At 39.8% G+C, this 15847-nt stretch overlaps 5 protein-coding genes across 5 annotated transcripts; 1 reads left to right on the top strand and 4 right to left on the bottom strand. All coding sequences in view use genetic code 12, as the record gives it.

The window, feature by feature from the left end:
• Positions 1–2674, bottom strand: ALG14 (UDP-N-acetylglucosamine transferase subunit; the record flags this gene model as incomplete). Its single annotated transcript, XM_006690017.2, has 2 exons — positions 1–1044; positions 2000–2674. 2 exons carry the CDS (start codon positions 2672–2674, stop codon positions 1–3), a joined length of 1719 nt encoding a protein of 572 aa, XP_006690080.2.
• Positions 2675–2753: 79 nt separating this feature from the next.
• Positions 2754–8512, bottom strand: PSN45_001339 (uncharacterized protein; the record flags this gene model as incomplete). The annotated part of the gene is made up of 2 exons (XM_006690019.2): positions 2754–3498; positions 4533–8512. 2 exons carry the CDS (start codon positions 8510–8512, stop codon positions 2754–2756), a joined length of 4725 nt encoding a protein of 1574 aa, XP_006690082.2.
• Positions 8513–9482: 970 nt separating this feature from the next.
• RDH54 (helicase) lies at positions 9483–12314 on the top strand (the record flags this gene model as incomplete). Its single annotated transcript, XM_066157640.1, has 2 exons — positions 9483–9529; positions 9875–12314. 2 exons carry the CDS (start codon positions 9483–9485, stop codon positions 12312–12314), a joined length of 2487 nt encoding a protein of 828 aa, XP_066013737.1.
• Positions 12315–12331: 17 nt separating this feature from the next.
• On the bottom strand, positions 12332–14077 carry PSN45_001337 (uncharacterized protein; the record flags this gene model as incomplete). The annotated part of the gene is made up of 1 exon (XM_066157639.1): positions 12332–14077. The coding sequence occupies one exon, from the start codon at positions 14075–14077 to the stop codon at positions 12332–12334; it is 1746 nt and encodes a 581-aa protein (XP_066013736.1).
• A 115-nt stretch (positions 14078–14192) lies between these two features.
• On the bottom strand, positions 14193–15336 carry HEM12 (Uroporphyrinogen decarboxylase in heme biosynthesis; the record flags this gene model as incomplete). Its single annotated transcript, XM_006690025.1, has 2 exons — positions 14193–15194; positions 15250–15336. The coding sequence occupies 2 exons, from the start codon at positions 15334–15336 to the stop codon at positions 14193–14195; spliced, it is 1089 nt and encodes a 362-aa protein (XP_006690088.1).
• Between the last annotated feature and the right edge of the window lie 511 nt (positions 15337–15847).

Genomic DNA, 15847 nt, shown 5'->3' with positions numbered 1-15847 from the left:
TTAGCTTTTGCTGGTGCACTTCAAATGCATCGAAAAGTACGAGTCTGGGTCCTCCCTTAACTGGCGTGCGATTCTGTTAATGTTGGCATCATCCAAGTCCTTGGGCTGGCCTGCGTGTTTGCATGAAACTTCAATCGAATCAAATGAAGAGGTCACATTGGCCTCGTTCCTAAGGGTGGGTGTTCTAACTGACCGTCCGAACTCATCGAAAATCTCATTCTCAGTTCTGATTTGGCCCAGATCGGAAGACGGAAAGCTGATTGAGACCCGTGTATAATAATCCAAATCTTCAATAGACAGATAAGAACAGGATTCGTGTAGGCCCAAACGATTGAGCTCATCTAGATAGTCCACTTTACAGGGTACTTGTCCTGGAAGACTCAGCTTTATGTATTTTTCGTAGAGGTATTCGCTCTGTTTCATGAAGTGCTTGAAACTGGAATCGTTTCTATTGCTGATAATTTGTGCTAGAGTAACGGTCTTCTTTTCTTTGGTAGTTCTAGCTTCGGGCTCCAGAAATGATACTTGCAGGAAGAACTTGAAGTCCTGATAGGATTCAAAATATTTTGCAACAAAACGAAGTTCATTCTCACAGTCTTGCAAATCCCATCTGTTGATAGTTTTAACGGGTCTAACCATGATTGGAGAAATTGGTATCCCATGGGTAGCACAGTTGATCACATCAAAGGCAAAGTTCTCAATACCTCCCAGAACACATACATCCTTAAACAAACGAGACATGACAAACCCATTTTCCCATGTCCCTTTGGACGTCACACAAGGATACACCAGAACGGGGTTGAAAGTTTTAACAAACTCCTTACACTCAGAGTACGATGAGTGTCTTGAAAACACAAGTTTTATCTCACTGGGAAGAAGTTCGTTGTTCACTTGAATCCAAGTGCGTCCCCTGTATCTAACAATGGCATTTCCCTTTGTAGTATAGTCAACAACTTGTATACCCTGTTTCCCTTTATCAGTTAGTGTCTTCATATCCACGGGAAGCAAGCATCCTACAAAATCAATCACATTCAAGTTAATACACTGTTTTATCCTCACTGGAAACTTAACTTTTTGGCTGCAAAAACCCTCCTCGCAAGCGTGAAATTTTTGACCACCATTGGTGTCAAAGTGACCAAGGACCAGTTCATAAGTTTCGCAGTTTGGGTTCTTCAGCACCACTACGCTTCTCTGGAGAATTCTATTGGACATATGCATTGAGCCACCAAGACTCGAAACGATCATGGACCATGCCTGCTCAAACCCCAATGTGTGGTCAGCAAAAAAAAACTCGATATCTGGGTCGTCAGTTGGATATAGCAGGAGCATTTTTATGGCTGCAGCTATTCCATCGGTGTTTGGGGGGATTTCGATATATGGTTCTCGCCGATACCCGAACGTGGTGTCGAGGTAAATGCAGTCGAGAGACTTGAATCCACACGTGTAGGGGAACAAATACATGTTTTTCTTGAGTCCCATAGTCCACCAAGTTTCTGCCCTTATGTCTCCTGTGAAAAGGACGTTTTTTTCCTCGGACTCTACCAAGAACATCGCTGAACCCGGGCAATGGTAGGCACTTATCAAGGTTAGCACCACCTTTTTATCATTTAAGATTATCAGAAATGGGCTATTGAAAGCTATCCCCCGTAAGTACCGTAACCATGGCGCATTCCTGTTGTCTAAGGAAAAAATTTGTTTTGTCAACTCGCTGCAATAGACAGTGGACTGAAAAGACTTGTTTGCGAGTCCAACTAAATGGTCACTGTGACAGTGGGAAAGCAAGAATATCTTAGCATCGACGTTGAATTTGTCAACAGCTATATCGGGAAATTCAAGTAGTTTTCCCCCAAATGAGTTCTGTGGCATCAAATACTGGTGCTTTCCCATCTTCATATAGGTGCAACTTTAACGCGTCCGTTTCCTGAGCTGCGAAGAGATGAGGTTGCAAATTATCATTTGTGCATATACTCAAAACACACTACCTAGGCTATATAAGAACTCCGTAGTATTCTGCACGTTTGTATCTGTTTGCCACAGCAGGCCATTGTACAATGAATCTGTCTGTGATGGGTAACAACAACTTTCCAGAAAGACTCAAGTCATTGACTCTAGCAAGACTCTCGATGTACACGATTCGAGTGTTTCCAACTCCCAAGAACCTAAATAAGAAGAGCATGTATGCAATGGGCACGCTGGTTCCGGGTCCGTTAACAAGTAGCACGTCTGGGAGTTGGGGCAATTGGCGGAGTTTGAGAAACGTATCGATGAAGGATCGTATTGTGCTCTTCAAAGACAGCAATAATGGTTCACCCACATCTCGGGCTCTAAGAAGACTGATAAACAGCGGCGCCGTATTCGTCTTTAAGGTGTCTTCATACTCCTTGCATTTTAATATGGAAGTTGAGTCATTAGATGATACCACCCAAATCCTGTTGAGCTGTGTCAAGTTCACCTTGGAAAGTATGCTCATCATCTCACCAGTATGCCCACCAGAACCAAGAAATATCATAATGTTTGAACCTGATAACCATGAAGGAAGCTCAGCGCCATCAGCACGGTCATTGATGACAGGGGAGTTAACTGAGGGCAACACAAATATCAAACGGGACACGATCACAAATAGAGGTAGCACAACAAGTAACAGTCGTACCAAAATCCGTGTTTCGTACTCCATTGGTTCAGATATAATTTGTTTCTGTATTGTACTAGTGTATTTTGTTTTCTATGAACAAATAATCGCGGCTCTTGATCTATCAAAGTTCGAAATCTGGCTGCGAAGCCTGGTACTTGGTCGATATTGGCTTTGACTTTGCAGCAGTCGACTTCGAAGCTTGTTTGGACTGGTTGATTGAGTGGGGGTTTTTAGAAGCTCCTTTGCTTACCTTGCTATCTTTCTCTGCCAACTGTTCCATGACCTTATTAACCACTAATGCTATTTTTTTGTGCTCGCTGGAAGAGATTCCTAGTTGTTTTACTTCACTCCATGCAATTCTGACAGGAATTGACTTCCTGAGCAACAATAGTCCTGGAGTAGACCGGTTCTTATTGAGCCCGTTTTCTGAGACAGAGTTGGCCAAGTTTTCGGCTGACTGTCTTGAAGTGTAAGACACAAACCCGCATTTTGCTTTATGGATAATAGATATCAACCTGATCTTACCGAATTGTTCAAAGTATTCGGACATTTCATATTGTGGACAGTCCTCCGGGATTCCAAAAACAAAAAAAGAAGTGAGTTCTTTCTCACTGCTTTGTATTGACCCGCTGAATGGGAGTCTCTTAATGACCTTGGACAAACCAGCTGGAATAGAAGTATCTGGAGTTCTGGCTGATTTTGATGCTTTTCTCATAGGAGATGCTTCTATTGATGTCTCATTAACTTGTGATGCTAACTTCAGAAGTATTTGTCTGGCTTTCTCGTTATTTTCAAGTGTTTCCTTGTCCTGTTTTTCGAATTGTGCTTGTTGCTTATCTGCGATTATTGCTTTAACCTCTAAGTTCCTGGTGTCTGACTGCTGCGTTACTAGATGACCCAAGCCTGCCATTCGGAGCGCTGTGTCACGGATTTCTGTGGGAATCAAGAAGTTCACATCAAGCATACAACACTGGCAGCAGTTTTTCAGCCTAGCACAAGTCTTGCAAATCATTGTGTTTTTGGACCGTTTGGACCCATCTTTGACTTGCCAACGGAATACTGTAAATGGTCGGGTACATATCTTACAAGTTTCTCCTTGGGGCTGTTTGATCATCCGGACGTTTGGATCTTTGCCAAGACACTTGGAACATAGAGTAGGTACTTCAATGTCTGACATGTTGTAGATATTTTAGTGCGCATTATCTCATCTCAGACAAGACCATAAGTAGAGCAAGGTATAATAAAAAGCCGTCCACATAAAAAGGGGTGGTTTAAGAAGCGCACAGTACCCAATACACATTGGGTACCTGAAGAGTGCCGTTGACCATGTCGAAAGAGGAATTAATATTAGGAGAAGCAGCTCGAATATCACTGTCTACAGTAAACATACTCTTTTTCTCTTGCTCGAGACTCCGGTGGTTTACAAGACTTTCACCAAGGCAAACAGGAACTCAGTGTTAAAAAGCTCTGAAATTTTTTTGTTCCACATGAAGGTTCAGGTGAAGAAATTCGTTGTAAATTATTCATCAGCATTCCTGTTTACAATGGGTGAAAAGACTTGAAAGCAAGCTAACTCGGGGTCAATTGACAAATTAAGACAGACTCAGCTTGGTCTAAGTCGACGCACTGTCCTTTGTAGATTGTACTTATTTCGTCTGCATTCTCTAGGAAAAGAAGAGAGTTATAAGTGGAAAAAAATTTTCCAAATCCTCGCTGAGGCTAAATAAATACTCGCCTCTGCACTACTAGCATTGCCAAAAGGATGGCTGCAAAAATATATTATTCATTTATTTACAAGAGCAGTTGAAGTACTTGGTGGATGTTGCAATTCTTACATTTCTCACGAAGTATTTTCATGCTTTGGTCGAATGTTGGATCTTGTATACGTTCTTTTGCATACTTCAAGATAGTGAAGTTTTGCTCAAGAGAGCTGAACACGAGCATGTTGCTTGTATATCCAGTAATATCAGCATTCTGGAACTTGTCAAAAAACCCGATCATATGATCTATTGTGGAAATTGAACTTTCAGTAAGATGTTGAATGGAAGATCTTGATAGCTCGGCACTTTGCAAAACTTGAATATATGTTTGAACTATTATTACACCGTTTCTATAAGTGTTAGGCTCCTCTAAATCGAACAATGCATTTTCATCATCCCAGTTCTCTTCAAATTGAACCAAGTTCTCCTTAGTAAAAGCAAAAATGTTCACTAACTGTTGGGCAATTTCCAGACTTAGCTCCAGAGACTCAAAGTCACGAGCCAAGAATAGAGGAAAGTCTTTGAAGACCGCATAACAAGACCTGGAATATGGATATTCGAGAAGTTGACAAATGAACTCACAAGCCATCTCCCTGATACGAATATCCTTGTCGGTTGCTAATGAAAAAGTAAGTGACACAAACTTCAAGTACTTGTCTGATTTCTTCGAACATGGGGCAAGGTAATTGATAATCAGTTTCAAACCATTCATCCTAATACTTTCGGGCATATCTTCATGGGTGAACTCAATACACTCATTAAGAAAGTTTTTGATATGTTCGGAACAGTAGTTTGAAAGCACATGCAAGCTTGCAGCTTTGATGTCATTACTTTCATTTTCCAAAGCACGGTATAATGTCTTTATGTGTTCCCCGTTATATTCAGAGCTTGGATACTTTCCCAAAACCTCAAGAGCTTTTCTTGTGATCAAAATGTCATTGGATGTTTCCAATATCTTCCAAACCAGAGAAGTATCAAAATTTTCAACGCTTTTATTTAGAAAATCCAACACAATCACTGTAAAATCAAAGCACAAGTCGAAACAAATGTTAATCAAATTGTTCACATTTTCTGAAGATTCAACATGTAACAAATAAACCAATAAGTTGTTCAACGCTAGCCTTTTCAAACCTGAGAACTCTGGGGAAATATTTTTAACGAATATATGAGATAAGAGAGTTTTGCAACTCTCAGGCACATCCAAATATCGGATGATATCAATATACGTTTTTAAGGTCGACCAACTTTGATATTTTATTAAGGGCAATAAAACCTGTTCTGGCGCCTCTAATTGTTTCAACTTCACAATTTCTAGCAAACATAAGAATATACCATGGTTGAAATTTTTGTCTTTGGTGTCTAATAATGATACGAGCTTAGAAACCAAAGTTGAATGAAGACTGGGTAGTGATATTTCAGATAAGGTCCTTGATGTCATTTCTCTAACTTTCCAGTTTCTGTCACCTAATAATGGGATCAATCCGACTTCAAATTCTTCCAAAGTTTCTTCATCATTAACAAAGTTCAAGTTTGATATTATGCTTAAAATGGGGAATACCCACTCAACATTATTCGAGTCTAGATACTTCAATAATGTATGTTTCAACTCATAGTTTTCAAATATTCTCGTTGAGAGGGGTTTTATGGCCTTATTGAATAATTTGTTATTTAAACTGGTGAACAACATTAAACCACAATTCCTGACTGACCAATTATGGGAACCAAAGTATAGGAGGCAGAGATTTAAAGACTCCTCCCAATACTGCAGGCTCTCTTCCCTCAATAAAGAATCGTTGACAATGGCTTTCACACAATTCATTGCATTTACTTGAGGCAAATCATATTTATTCTCATTCTCACCTACCTCCAACTTTATGGTTGCAAATAACGATTTGAATGTCAAGGTCATTAATGCGTCACAGTTCTTATAAGCACCTTTGCAACCTGTTAAGATGCCGGTTATTAACAATGGTAATCCACCACTACGCCTACTGATTAATTGGCTCTTGCTTTCAATTAGACACAATATCCGTTTTAATAAAACTTCGGGATGTTCACGAGTATTCGGGTTTGTGCAACAGTAACTTATGATTAACACAAAGGACGGATAAATCGCAGACAACGCACCCTTATGGTTAATATTTGAAATTTGATCAATGAGAACTTCAATATAATCCAAGAAGCTAGTAATCTCCACTAAATTGAATTTTGATGAATTAATTTTGAAAATCGTGTTGACTAGATCTGTTGATTCCTTAATGAACCTCCAGCTAAAGTTGGAGGCTAGTTTTTGTTCTTGTGATATATCCACTTCTTCATCCTCATTGTCTTTGCTATTCGACAAGAAAGGTTTTAATTTCGGCCACATACTCTGAAATAGCTTGAGAAGCCTACCAAAATGTGTACTCCATAATTCGACATTTTCGTCAAAAACACTAGCAGGTAGTGCTTGCAACACAAACTTCAACGCCGTGCATATCCCATGGTGCCTCAGCTCTTCTGTAGAAAAATCTCCTACGAGCTGCTCGGTATGGAGAAGATACTGAGACAAGTACAAGACCAATTCGTAAACTCTCTGAGTTTCGCCTCTTTGAACAAAATACAAGGCAAGGAAATTGAAGTAGTTTGCACCACCATCACTCCTCCTTGACCTCAAGCTGAAGCAATACCTTGTTGCTTTACTAATAAGTTTTGATTTTTCAGGTGTATAGTAATTTAAAAGCTTTGTTAAGTTTTCTTGATGACATCTCAATAACACTTTGCAAGACATATCTCTGATATCGTCATATTCATTATTCAAGTTATCCAAAAGAAGCACAATAATTGTGTCAGTGAACACGTTAATCTTGAATGGAAATGACAGCTTGTTGTTCTTATTCAAGCCAGTAAAGCCATCCAAGTTCAAATCTATCAACTTATTGGAGAAACTTAATGCAATGAAATTATGAGCGTAAGACGATGATGGTAGTAATCCTCGTTGAATGAAACCCAAGAACCATTTCAAAAACTGCTCCGAACTATTGACATATTCTATGTCTTTCGACTTGTTCCTGGTATAGCTGGAGTCCCTCACATGTATTAAGAATCCGTTAATAGTGTTTATAAACTGGTTCCTCGTATCCACCGAATTCAAATCAAACAAGACCGAGTCCAAGTTATTTTGAATCAAGCTAAATACTTCCAGTGAGATAGTTGAAGTTGGTTTCGCTGTGAAGCAAAGAAATTCCAAGTAGTTAAGTCTTACGTTAAGAGATCTGAAGGTCAATAAGTCTTGTAATGACTCAACTGAAATAATGCTGGATGAATCAATCAGCATTGTTTCACCAATTTTCAATAGGCTCAAACCTAACTGGATTTTGAAATCATCATTGGAATGTTCAAAGTTGATGAAGAACTTCAACAAAAACTTCAGAAATGAATTTTGATCAATTTTAAATATAGCAGGCATCAAGTAAATCACCATATTTTTAGAGTGATCTTGACTGATCAAAAAGGAGTAAATGAGTTCGTCCCAAGAATCGAAATAACGGGATGAGTCAGTTTGATACATATTTGCAAAAATTGCTGTCAACACTTTGCTAGAAGAGTTTGCTAGTGAGCTCAGTTTGAAAAACTCCAAAAGCCTTAAAACAAAAGCTTGGTTTGCCTTATAGAAAGGGTAAACATTCGTGGTGATGTTCTTGACCAATGTTTCCATCATGTTGAGTAAGTGCTTTGAGTTCGTTAAAGAATCAGCCAATATCTGGACCCATTTGAGTATTTGAGTCTCGAAATCGTCTTGGAGTTTCGAATATCCCACCATCTTATTGAGGGTGTTAGCAATAATAGTATTCATCTTGGTCTTGTTGGAATTATCTAAGTTGAGAAAGAGAAATTGAACCAATTCCAGATCTATCTGTAATTGCGGGCACTTTTCTTCGCTTTTGGTGGCCTTGGTCAATTTCAAAATGATAATTGAAAGAGTATCAAGTAACTCCATTTTCTTTTGCAGTGATCGGGCTTCCCTCAACTGCGTATAGATGTGCTGATACTCTCCGGTTAATTCACTGGTATCTTTGTGGTCGGTGATCATCATAGTCTTGAACTCGTTGAGCTGAACGTCTCGTCGTACCTTAGTCATTGTCGCAGAAGTATGGTTTATATTGATGGATCAAAATACTTGGTTTCGCGATGGCTGGAATCTCATCGCCATTATCTCTAGAATTCGCAGAAGTTTTGCAGTAATTAGAACAAGAGGACCACTAAGACAACTTTTTTAGAACAAATGGCATACTAGAAAGATAATGCCGTATTCCAAAGCAATTCCCATGTTGTCAGTGCCGTACAGATGGCATTGGTTTAAATTGTTTTGGGTGCAGGGTATCTACTATGTCTACTTCCAAAGCAGGTACCCCTATTTCGGACCGTGTATATTGCAACATTCTGAAATATACCTCTACAAAAACCTTCAAGTGTATATTCTAAAAGATTCTGCTCTTTCTTTTCGCCGTACCCAAATATCCACCTACATCATGGTAAATCCTTTCTACTATAGTCTTCGCTTGCTTATCGGCTTAAACTGGTCTACTTCTGAAAGTTGCGAGAAAAAAACACTTCAAAATACGCTACCCAAACTTTTTTTCGATAAACCCTAAACAACTGTTAACTTGTTTGTTAGTCCCTCATTACCTGTTGCAATATGATCACCCCGAAAACAGCATACAGAATGCTTTACTACTCCCTTCCATTTTACATGTTGACCACCACCGAGTCGGTGATGTTGCGTATGTCTTTTTAGTTTCTGGAGAGCGAAGTCTTTGAAACCTTGACCAGGAAGGTCCAAGCTTGTCTAGTAAACCACTGCCAGCTGTCGGACATCCACTGTTGGTTTCAATAGTCTCTTCCTTGTTTCGAACAAATTACTAACTTTCTCTAGATATGGTATTAGTATTGTTTGCTGGTCTCCTTAGCTACAGTTTCTACAACGCTGCACAAGTGGCAAGCAAACTCATTGCCGCCAACTTGTAACCACACATAGTTGCCCCCTGAATCGGTCTATCCGTCGCATGATACTGTTTCATGGATAGACCCGTGTTAATACGTCTTCTATAATGAATATACCTAATATTTTAAACGTGAACACGCAGGTGAATAGCTGGTGAGTATCCACCATGTCTTTGTCTACCATGAAGATGTAAAGAGTTTGCATTTGTCTCAACTAACTCTGATTCTCTAGAATACTATATGCTATATTATGTCTATCTCACTGGATGTGATGAAAATCGCGTCTCAAATAAACAGTACATATGTACAAACTGTCTACTGGTGTAAGAGCAAAATTCAAGCCCCCGAGGCCACTTGGCATTGCCCCCGTCAAGGAATCCCCACCTACATCACAGGGAGATGGGAGTCTTTCCAATAAAAGAAAACTTGGTCAAATCACTCCAGTACACCGAAAGTTATCACTGCAATCTTCGAGTACTGATTCGACACAAACCTCAAGTTCACAGAAAACAGATGAAAAGTCGGGTAAACGGTTCATGGTGCAATGGAGAAAAGTCACAAACAAGAAGAATAAAACATGGGATGGAGACGGCATCATAGATGTCAAGGGTTCTTCAATTACTGCAAAAATTGACGGTAGAACCATCACCAAGATAATTCCTAGAACCGATGGTATTTTCAAAGTGGGAGGCTACGAATTGGAAGTGGACTGTGAAATAGGAGGGTCTGATAAGCAAGAACGCCCTCTCCAGCTTGAACAGGCCAAAACAACCCCCCATCTTGCTCAAATACCATCGTTCAAGAAGCTTATGCCCAGCTTAACCAAGGTTAAAAAACCACTTTTCCAGAAAACTGAAGATTCATTTGTGATGAAGAAGGGCAAAGAGACTGATACTGATGTCATTATAGACCCAATACTACTGAAAGTTTTACGTCCGCACCAGAAGGAAGGAGTCAGTTTCATGTATAATGGGGTAATGGGCTACAGTTTCGGAGCCAATGGAGTTTTATTGGCAGATGATATGGGGTTGGGCAAAACTTTGATGTCTATAACGCTTATCTGGACATTAATAAAACAAAGTCCAAACCCAGAAAAGAAAAATGAAGCTAATAAGGTGTTGATAATGTGTCCTGTTACGTTGATTAACAATTGGAGGCGAGAATTCAAAAAGTGGTTAAACATCAACCAGATTGGCATTTTGGTGGTCGATAACAACTCCACTAATTACAAACAAGACCTACGGAACTTTAGCAAGTCATCTGCGTACCAGGTGATGATCATGAGTTATGAGAGACTATTGAATTGTGAAGAAGAAATGCTTGATATTAAATTTGATTTATTGGTGTGTGATGAAGGACACAAATTAAAGAATAACACGAACAAGTCATTGAAGATATTGACAAACATGGATGTCTCAAAGAAGGTATTGTTATCTGGAACCCCTATACAAAACAACTTGACTGAGTTCTACACTTTAATCAACTTTATAAATCCAGGTGCATTTGGCACTTTTACCAGCTTTCAAAAGAAGTTCATTAAGCCAATCGAGATGAGCAGAGAGGTCAACTGCTACAATAAGGAAGTCATCAAGATGGGTAAAACTGCCAGTAAAGAGTTGAGTTCTATTACAAAGACTTTTGTTCTAAGAAGAACAAACGATATTCTCTTCAAATACTTGAGCTCTAAGACAGATGTATTGCTATTTGTCAAGCCAAGCCACCAACAATTAGAACTATTTGATCTAATTATGTCAAACTGCTCCTTCGCTGACTACGATAATAACAACGTCTTGAACCTTATCAATGTTTTCAAGAAGATTTGCAACTCGCCGTCTCTTCTCCAGGATGATAATCTATTCAATTCTCTTAGTGGCGGGTACAAAACGGAGTTACTGACTTCAAGCGGAAAAATTGATTTATTAATAATGATGCTTATAGAGATTATCAACGAAAAGAAAGAGAAATTGGTTATCGTGTCAAACTATACCAAAACTCTTGATCTTTTAGAGAAGGTGTTGAAGAAGCTAAACTTTGAATTCTTGCGATTGGATGGTTCAACTAATCCTTCAACTCGTACGTCGATTATAAACCAGTTCAACAATGTATCTTTTCCTAGATACCCCATATTTTTACTATCTTCTAAATCTGGAGGGTTTGGAATCAATCTTATTGGTGCCTCGAGATTGATCTTATTTGATAACGATTGGAATCCTTCTAATGACTTACAAGCCATGTCAAGGATATACAGAGATGGCCAATTGAAACCAGTGTTTATCTACAGGTTCTTTACCACCGGTTGTTTGGATGAAAAGATCTTTCAAAGACAGCTCATGAAGAATAATCTCAGTGACAAGTTTTTGAATGATTCCAAGGCCAATCTGAATGTTTTTGATATGAATGACTTGAAAGATCTTTTCACTGTTCATGAGTACACCAATTGCAATACTCACGATCTTTTGGAATGTGATTGTGGAGGACAGGGAGATACACAACAGCTAGAACCAGAAGTCTCCGATATTCTTACCTCAGAAGCTGATAATGAAGATGCCCAACAATCAGCAGTGAGATCATCTTCACTTCTGGATGGTGGGTGGGTTTCAGCATTGAACTATAGTCAAATGGATCAGGCTGGGTCTAGAAAGAAGCAATCCTTCAAAAATGCATTATCTGATTACAAGCATCACGATCCTAAGATCAATGCTTTCAATTGTCCTGACGATATTGTTCAAACAATTATAAAGAAGACGAAGAGCAATACAGCTATTAGTTATGTATTTACTAAGGTTTCTAATCCGGTCGGCAAAGGCCCGTTACTTGAAGATAGCTCCAAAGAGAATTCGGTTGAATCTGCTACACCAGAAGTCGACCACTTTTCACCAGACCCTTTGAATAAGTCTTCGCCAATCTTCTATGAGTCGGATTACGAACCTCTGCAATAAATATAAATATGCATATATTAAGCCTCAAACTTCTTCATTCTGGCTTCGGCTGCTCGAGCTCTTTGCTCTCTCAAAACTCTCGATTTTTGGTCTTCGTTTAATCCACTGGTACTGGAAAGTAAAGATACTCCTCCCAACTGCCCCCCGCTAGAGAATGTGGGTTTTTTCAACTCCATCTCAGTCTTCAAATCTAATTGCTCTTGGATCTGTCTCTGTTTTTCTAATCTAATTTTTTCATTCTCCTCTTGCTCTTCTTTTTCTATCTGCTCTTTCGTCATAGCATCCCCCACCTTGGCTGCATCCCAGTCACAATAGTCGTCACCCAACTTGTGTCGAGCCAATTGAAAAATCAGCCTTGTCTGTTTATTGGAACTCAACTCGGCTGCAACTTTTCCCAGTGTACTTTTAAGTGTAGGGTCTGCCTTTAAATTCACCAATAGAACTTGAACAATATGCGTCAAACCATTTGCAGCAGCAAAATGCAACAAGGTTGGTGTAAGTACATACTGGGAAGTTGGGGTCAACTCCAAATTTGGAGAGAGGTTATGTTTCTTCAAGAAGTTAATCAACATTGGAGCTTTCTGCCTCTTTGCAAACCCTAACAAGTCGACCGTTTGTTTATCTGATTCCGTAATTTCTTGCTCCTTGGTGTGTTGCTTCTGCTGTGTGGATTTGATAAGGTTTTCCTGTTGTTTTAGGAGTCTTTCCTTCAACAGTTTGTCTTCTTTGACTGCATCTGTAATGCTCAAATATGCCAACTGTGTCCAGGCTCTCTTCAATTCAGAAGTGGTAGCTCTCTTGGTTGTGAAAGGGAAACTTTTGATTCTGACATCACCTTGTTTGATAACCGCACCTTCATATCCCACCAAAGTTTTCTTCCCTTGTGAAGCATTGGCTCTTATGAATATGGATTTACACTGGTTTAAGTCACTTTCCCACAGCTTGAGCAAATCTCGGATCTCTTGTATAAGAGCTTGTTCCATGTATCTACGGATACTGGACCCAACAGATTTGGCATTTCCCTTCGCATTGTCATTTGCACTCTGTGATCCACCTTGTTTTCTTCTGGTGGTATACCGATGAAAAGTCTTGGACTTTATGATTTCAACTTTTTGTTCTTCAACAGAAAGCTTATGATTCACTGCATTTCCCTTTATGTTCTTCCTTCTGTGGGAAATAATGGCACCAGCGAAATGCCCTCCTCCCATCATGAAAAGTGCAGACTTGCCGGTATCCTGTAGATCTGACCATGTCTTTAAAGATGTGATTGGGTCCATCATTTCCTTTGGTGAAAACAATGCTTTGAAAGCTCCAAGATGTTTGTCACCTGAAAGCATCAGGGACTTGAAGAATATGGATGAAGACTTCGAGTTCAAGTGTGAGGCGTTGGAAGTTTCATCAATAATCGCTTCCGATATCTTTGTTTCTGTAAGACGCTTATAGAGAGCATCATCCTCATCTTCTGAATCACTGGAAGAATCAGTATCAGAACCTGAGATACTCTCGACAGATCCTTGTTCCAATAATCTGTCAAACTCGTCCTCAGTTAGTCTACTCAACCCTTTTGCCTCTCTCTTTTGGTTGTACTTGGTGAGATCATCATCATCATCATCACGGAGTCTCTGGACTTTCAAAGCCTTTGGTGCGGTCTCCAAGTTATGCTGTTCAGACACATCGAACTTTACAAGCTCAAGGCTTTCCACTAGTTCCTGTGAAAGACTAAACACGTACAAACTGTTCTTGGGTATGTTCTTTCCAGACATTATTGAATATGACTCAAGGAAATTCTCTGCTTGGATTTTCGCAGACATTTGATTATCTATGTACAATTACACATGTTAGTCATTATATATAACCCAACCCTATGAGCGAGTCACACTATTGGCTACCAAATCTATGGCATTCTTTCAAGAAATGCTCAATTTTGGCAGGCTCCATGAACGGATGAGTCCCATGTCCAAAGTTAATAATGTAGTTCTGTTTACCACCCCCAAATCCTTGGATCATCTTCTCAACCTTTTTACTAATCGTCTTTTCAGACCCGTACATAACACCCGGATCCAAGTTTCCTTGCAAGGTTATCCTTCTTCCATTTACAACCTTAACAGCATCCTCTGGGTCGTATAACCAATCCAAAGAGATGGCATCGTATCCAATATCACAAAGCTCATCCAAAGCATACCACGCACCTTTTGGAAATACCGTCATGGGAATCTTCTCTTGTACACCCAACTCAACCAATCTGATTGGGAGCTTTTCGGCGATTTGCTTCAAGTAAGGCAATGAGAATTCGGCAAACTCAGCAGGACCTAATTCTCCGGCCCAAGAATCAAATACCTGGATCATTTGGGCACCTGCAACAATCTGTTGCGCCAAAAACTCAACGCAACAGTCAGTAATCGCCTGTAACAATTTATGGGACTCTTCCACGTACTCGTAGATCCATTGCTTGACAAACCGGTACATCTTTGACCCTTGTCCTTCTACCATGTACACCAACAAAGTCCAAGGAGACCCACAGAATCCGAGTAATGGAACTCTTCCCTCCAACTTCTTTCTTGTTAAAGTAATGGATTTAAATGCCCAATCCAAGCCTTTCAATACGTCCGGCTTGTAGTTGACTCTGGCCAAGTCGGCTGGGGTCCTTAATGGATCAACAAACACAGGACCTTTACCTTCAACCATTTCAATGTCGAACCCCATAACCTGGGGTACCACCAAGATATCACTGAAAATAATGGCTGCGTCAATCAACCCGTTGAAGTGGTTTATTGGCTGGATGGTGATTTCACTGGCGATTTCGGCGTCTCTGCAAGTCTCGAAGAAATCTCTCTTTCCTTTAACTTCATGGTATTCTGGTAGATATCTTCCAGCTTGTCTCTGCATTACGGTTAGTGCTTGTTATTTGCAAGGTTTAAAAAAGTGCAACACATACCATGATCCATATTGGTGGTCTTTCGACCTTTTCACCTCTGGCAGCTCTAAGAATCAAGTCGTTTTTTAAAGGAGCAAATTCACCCATTGTCGTATTGTACAAATGATAGTGAAAAAACTTCTGTAGTCGCGGATTCTGGGTTGCTGAACCACATGGGGAGACCAAAACCTAAAATGCCTGTTTGGGGTTCTAGTTGGGTTGAAGTGATCATTTTGTTCTATATATCAAACTGTGTATGATGTTGTATGTCATGAGGTTTTGTTAAACAGTCTTGGTATAATTAGGTGAATACCTATTAGGGCTTAAGCGTATGTGAAAACGGTTGCGAAAACCTTTGAACTCCAGTGGAAGATCATTTGTAAAACAATCAATCCCGAGAAATATTGACTCGGAACGGCTGGTGGGGCTGAGGTCAGTCAATATAGGTTATGTGTGTGTTTACAGCCCATTACGACCGGGGTTGCCCAACAAACTGTCAGAACAGCCTCTAAAATTGCCCAATCTTTAGCAAATTTCGTCTGTGAATGCTTCTCATTGTTGGGTATCATGCTACTCTTCCTCTGTACTCAATAAATCCATTGTTGTTCCCCTGCTTCTA

Source organism: Yamadazyma tenuis, chromosome 2, assembly GCF_029203305.1.
Source record: "Yamadazyma tenuis chromosome 2, complete sequence".
In the NCBI taxonomy this organism is placed as follows: Eukaryota; Fungi; Ascomycota; class Pichiomycetes; order Serinales; family Debaryomycetaceae; genus Yamadazyma; species Yamadazyma tenuis.
Note: the sequence above shows the minus strand (reverse complement) of the source record. Positions and strands in the feature narration are given on the sequence as shown.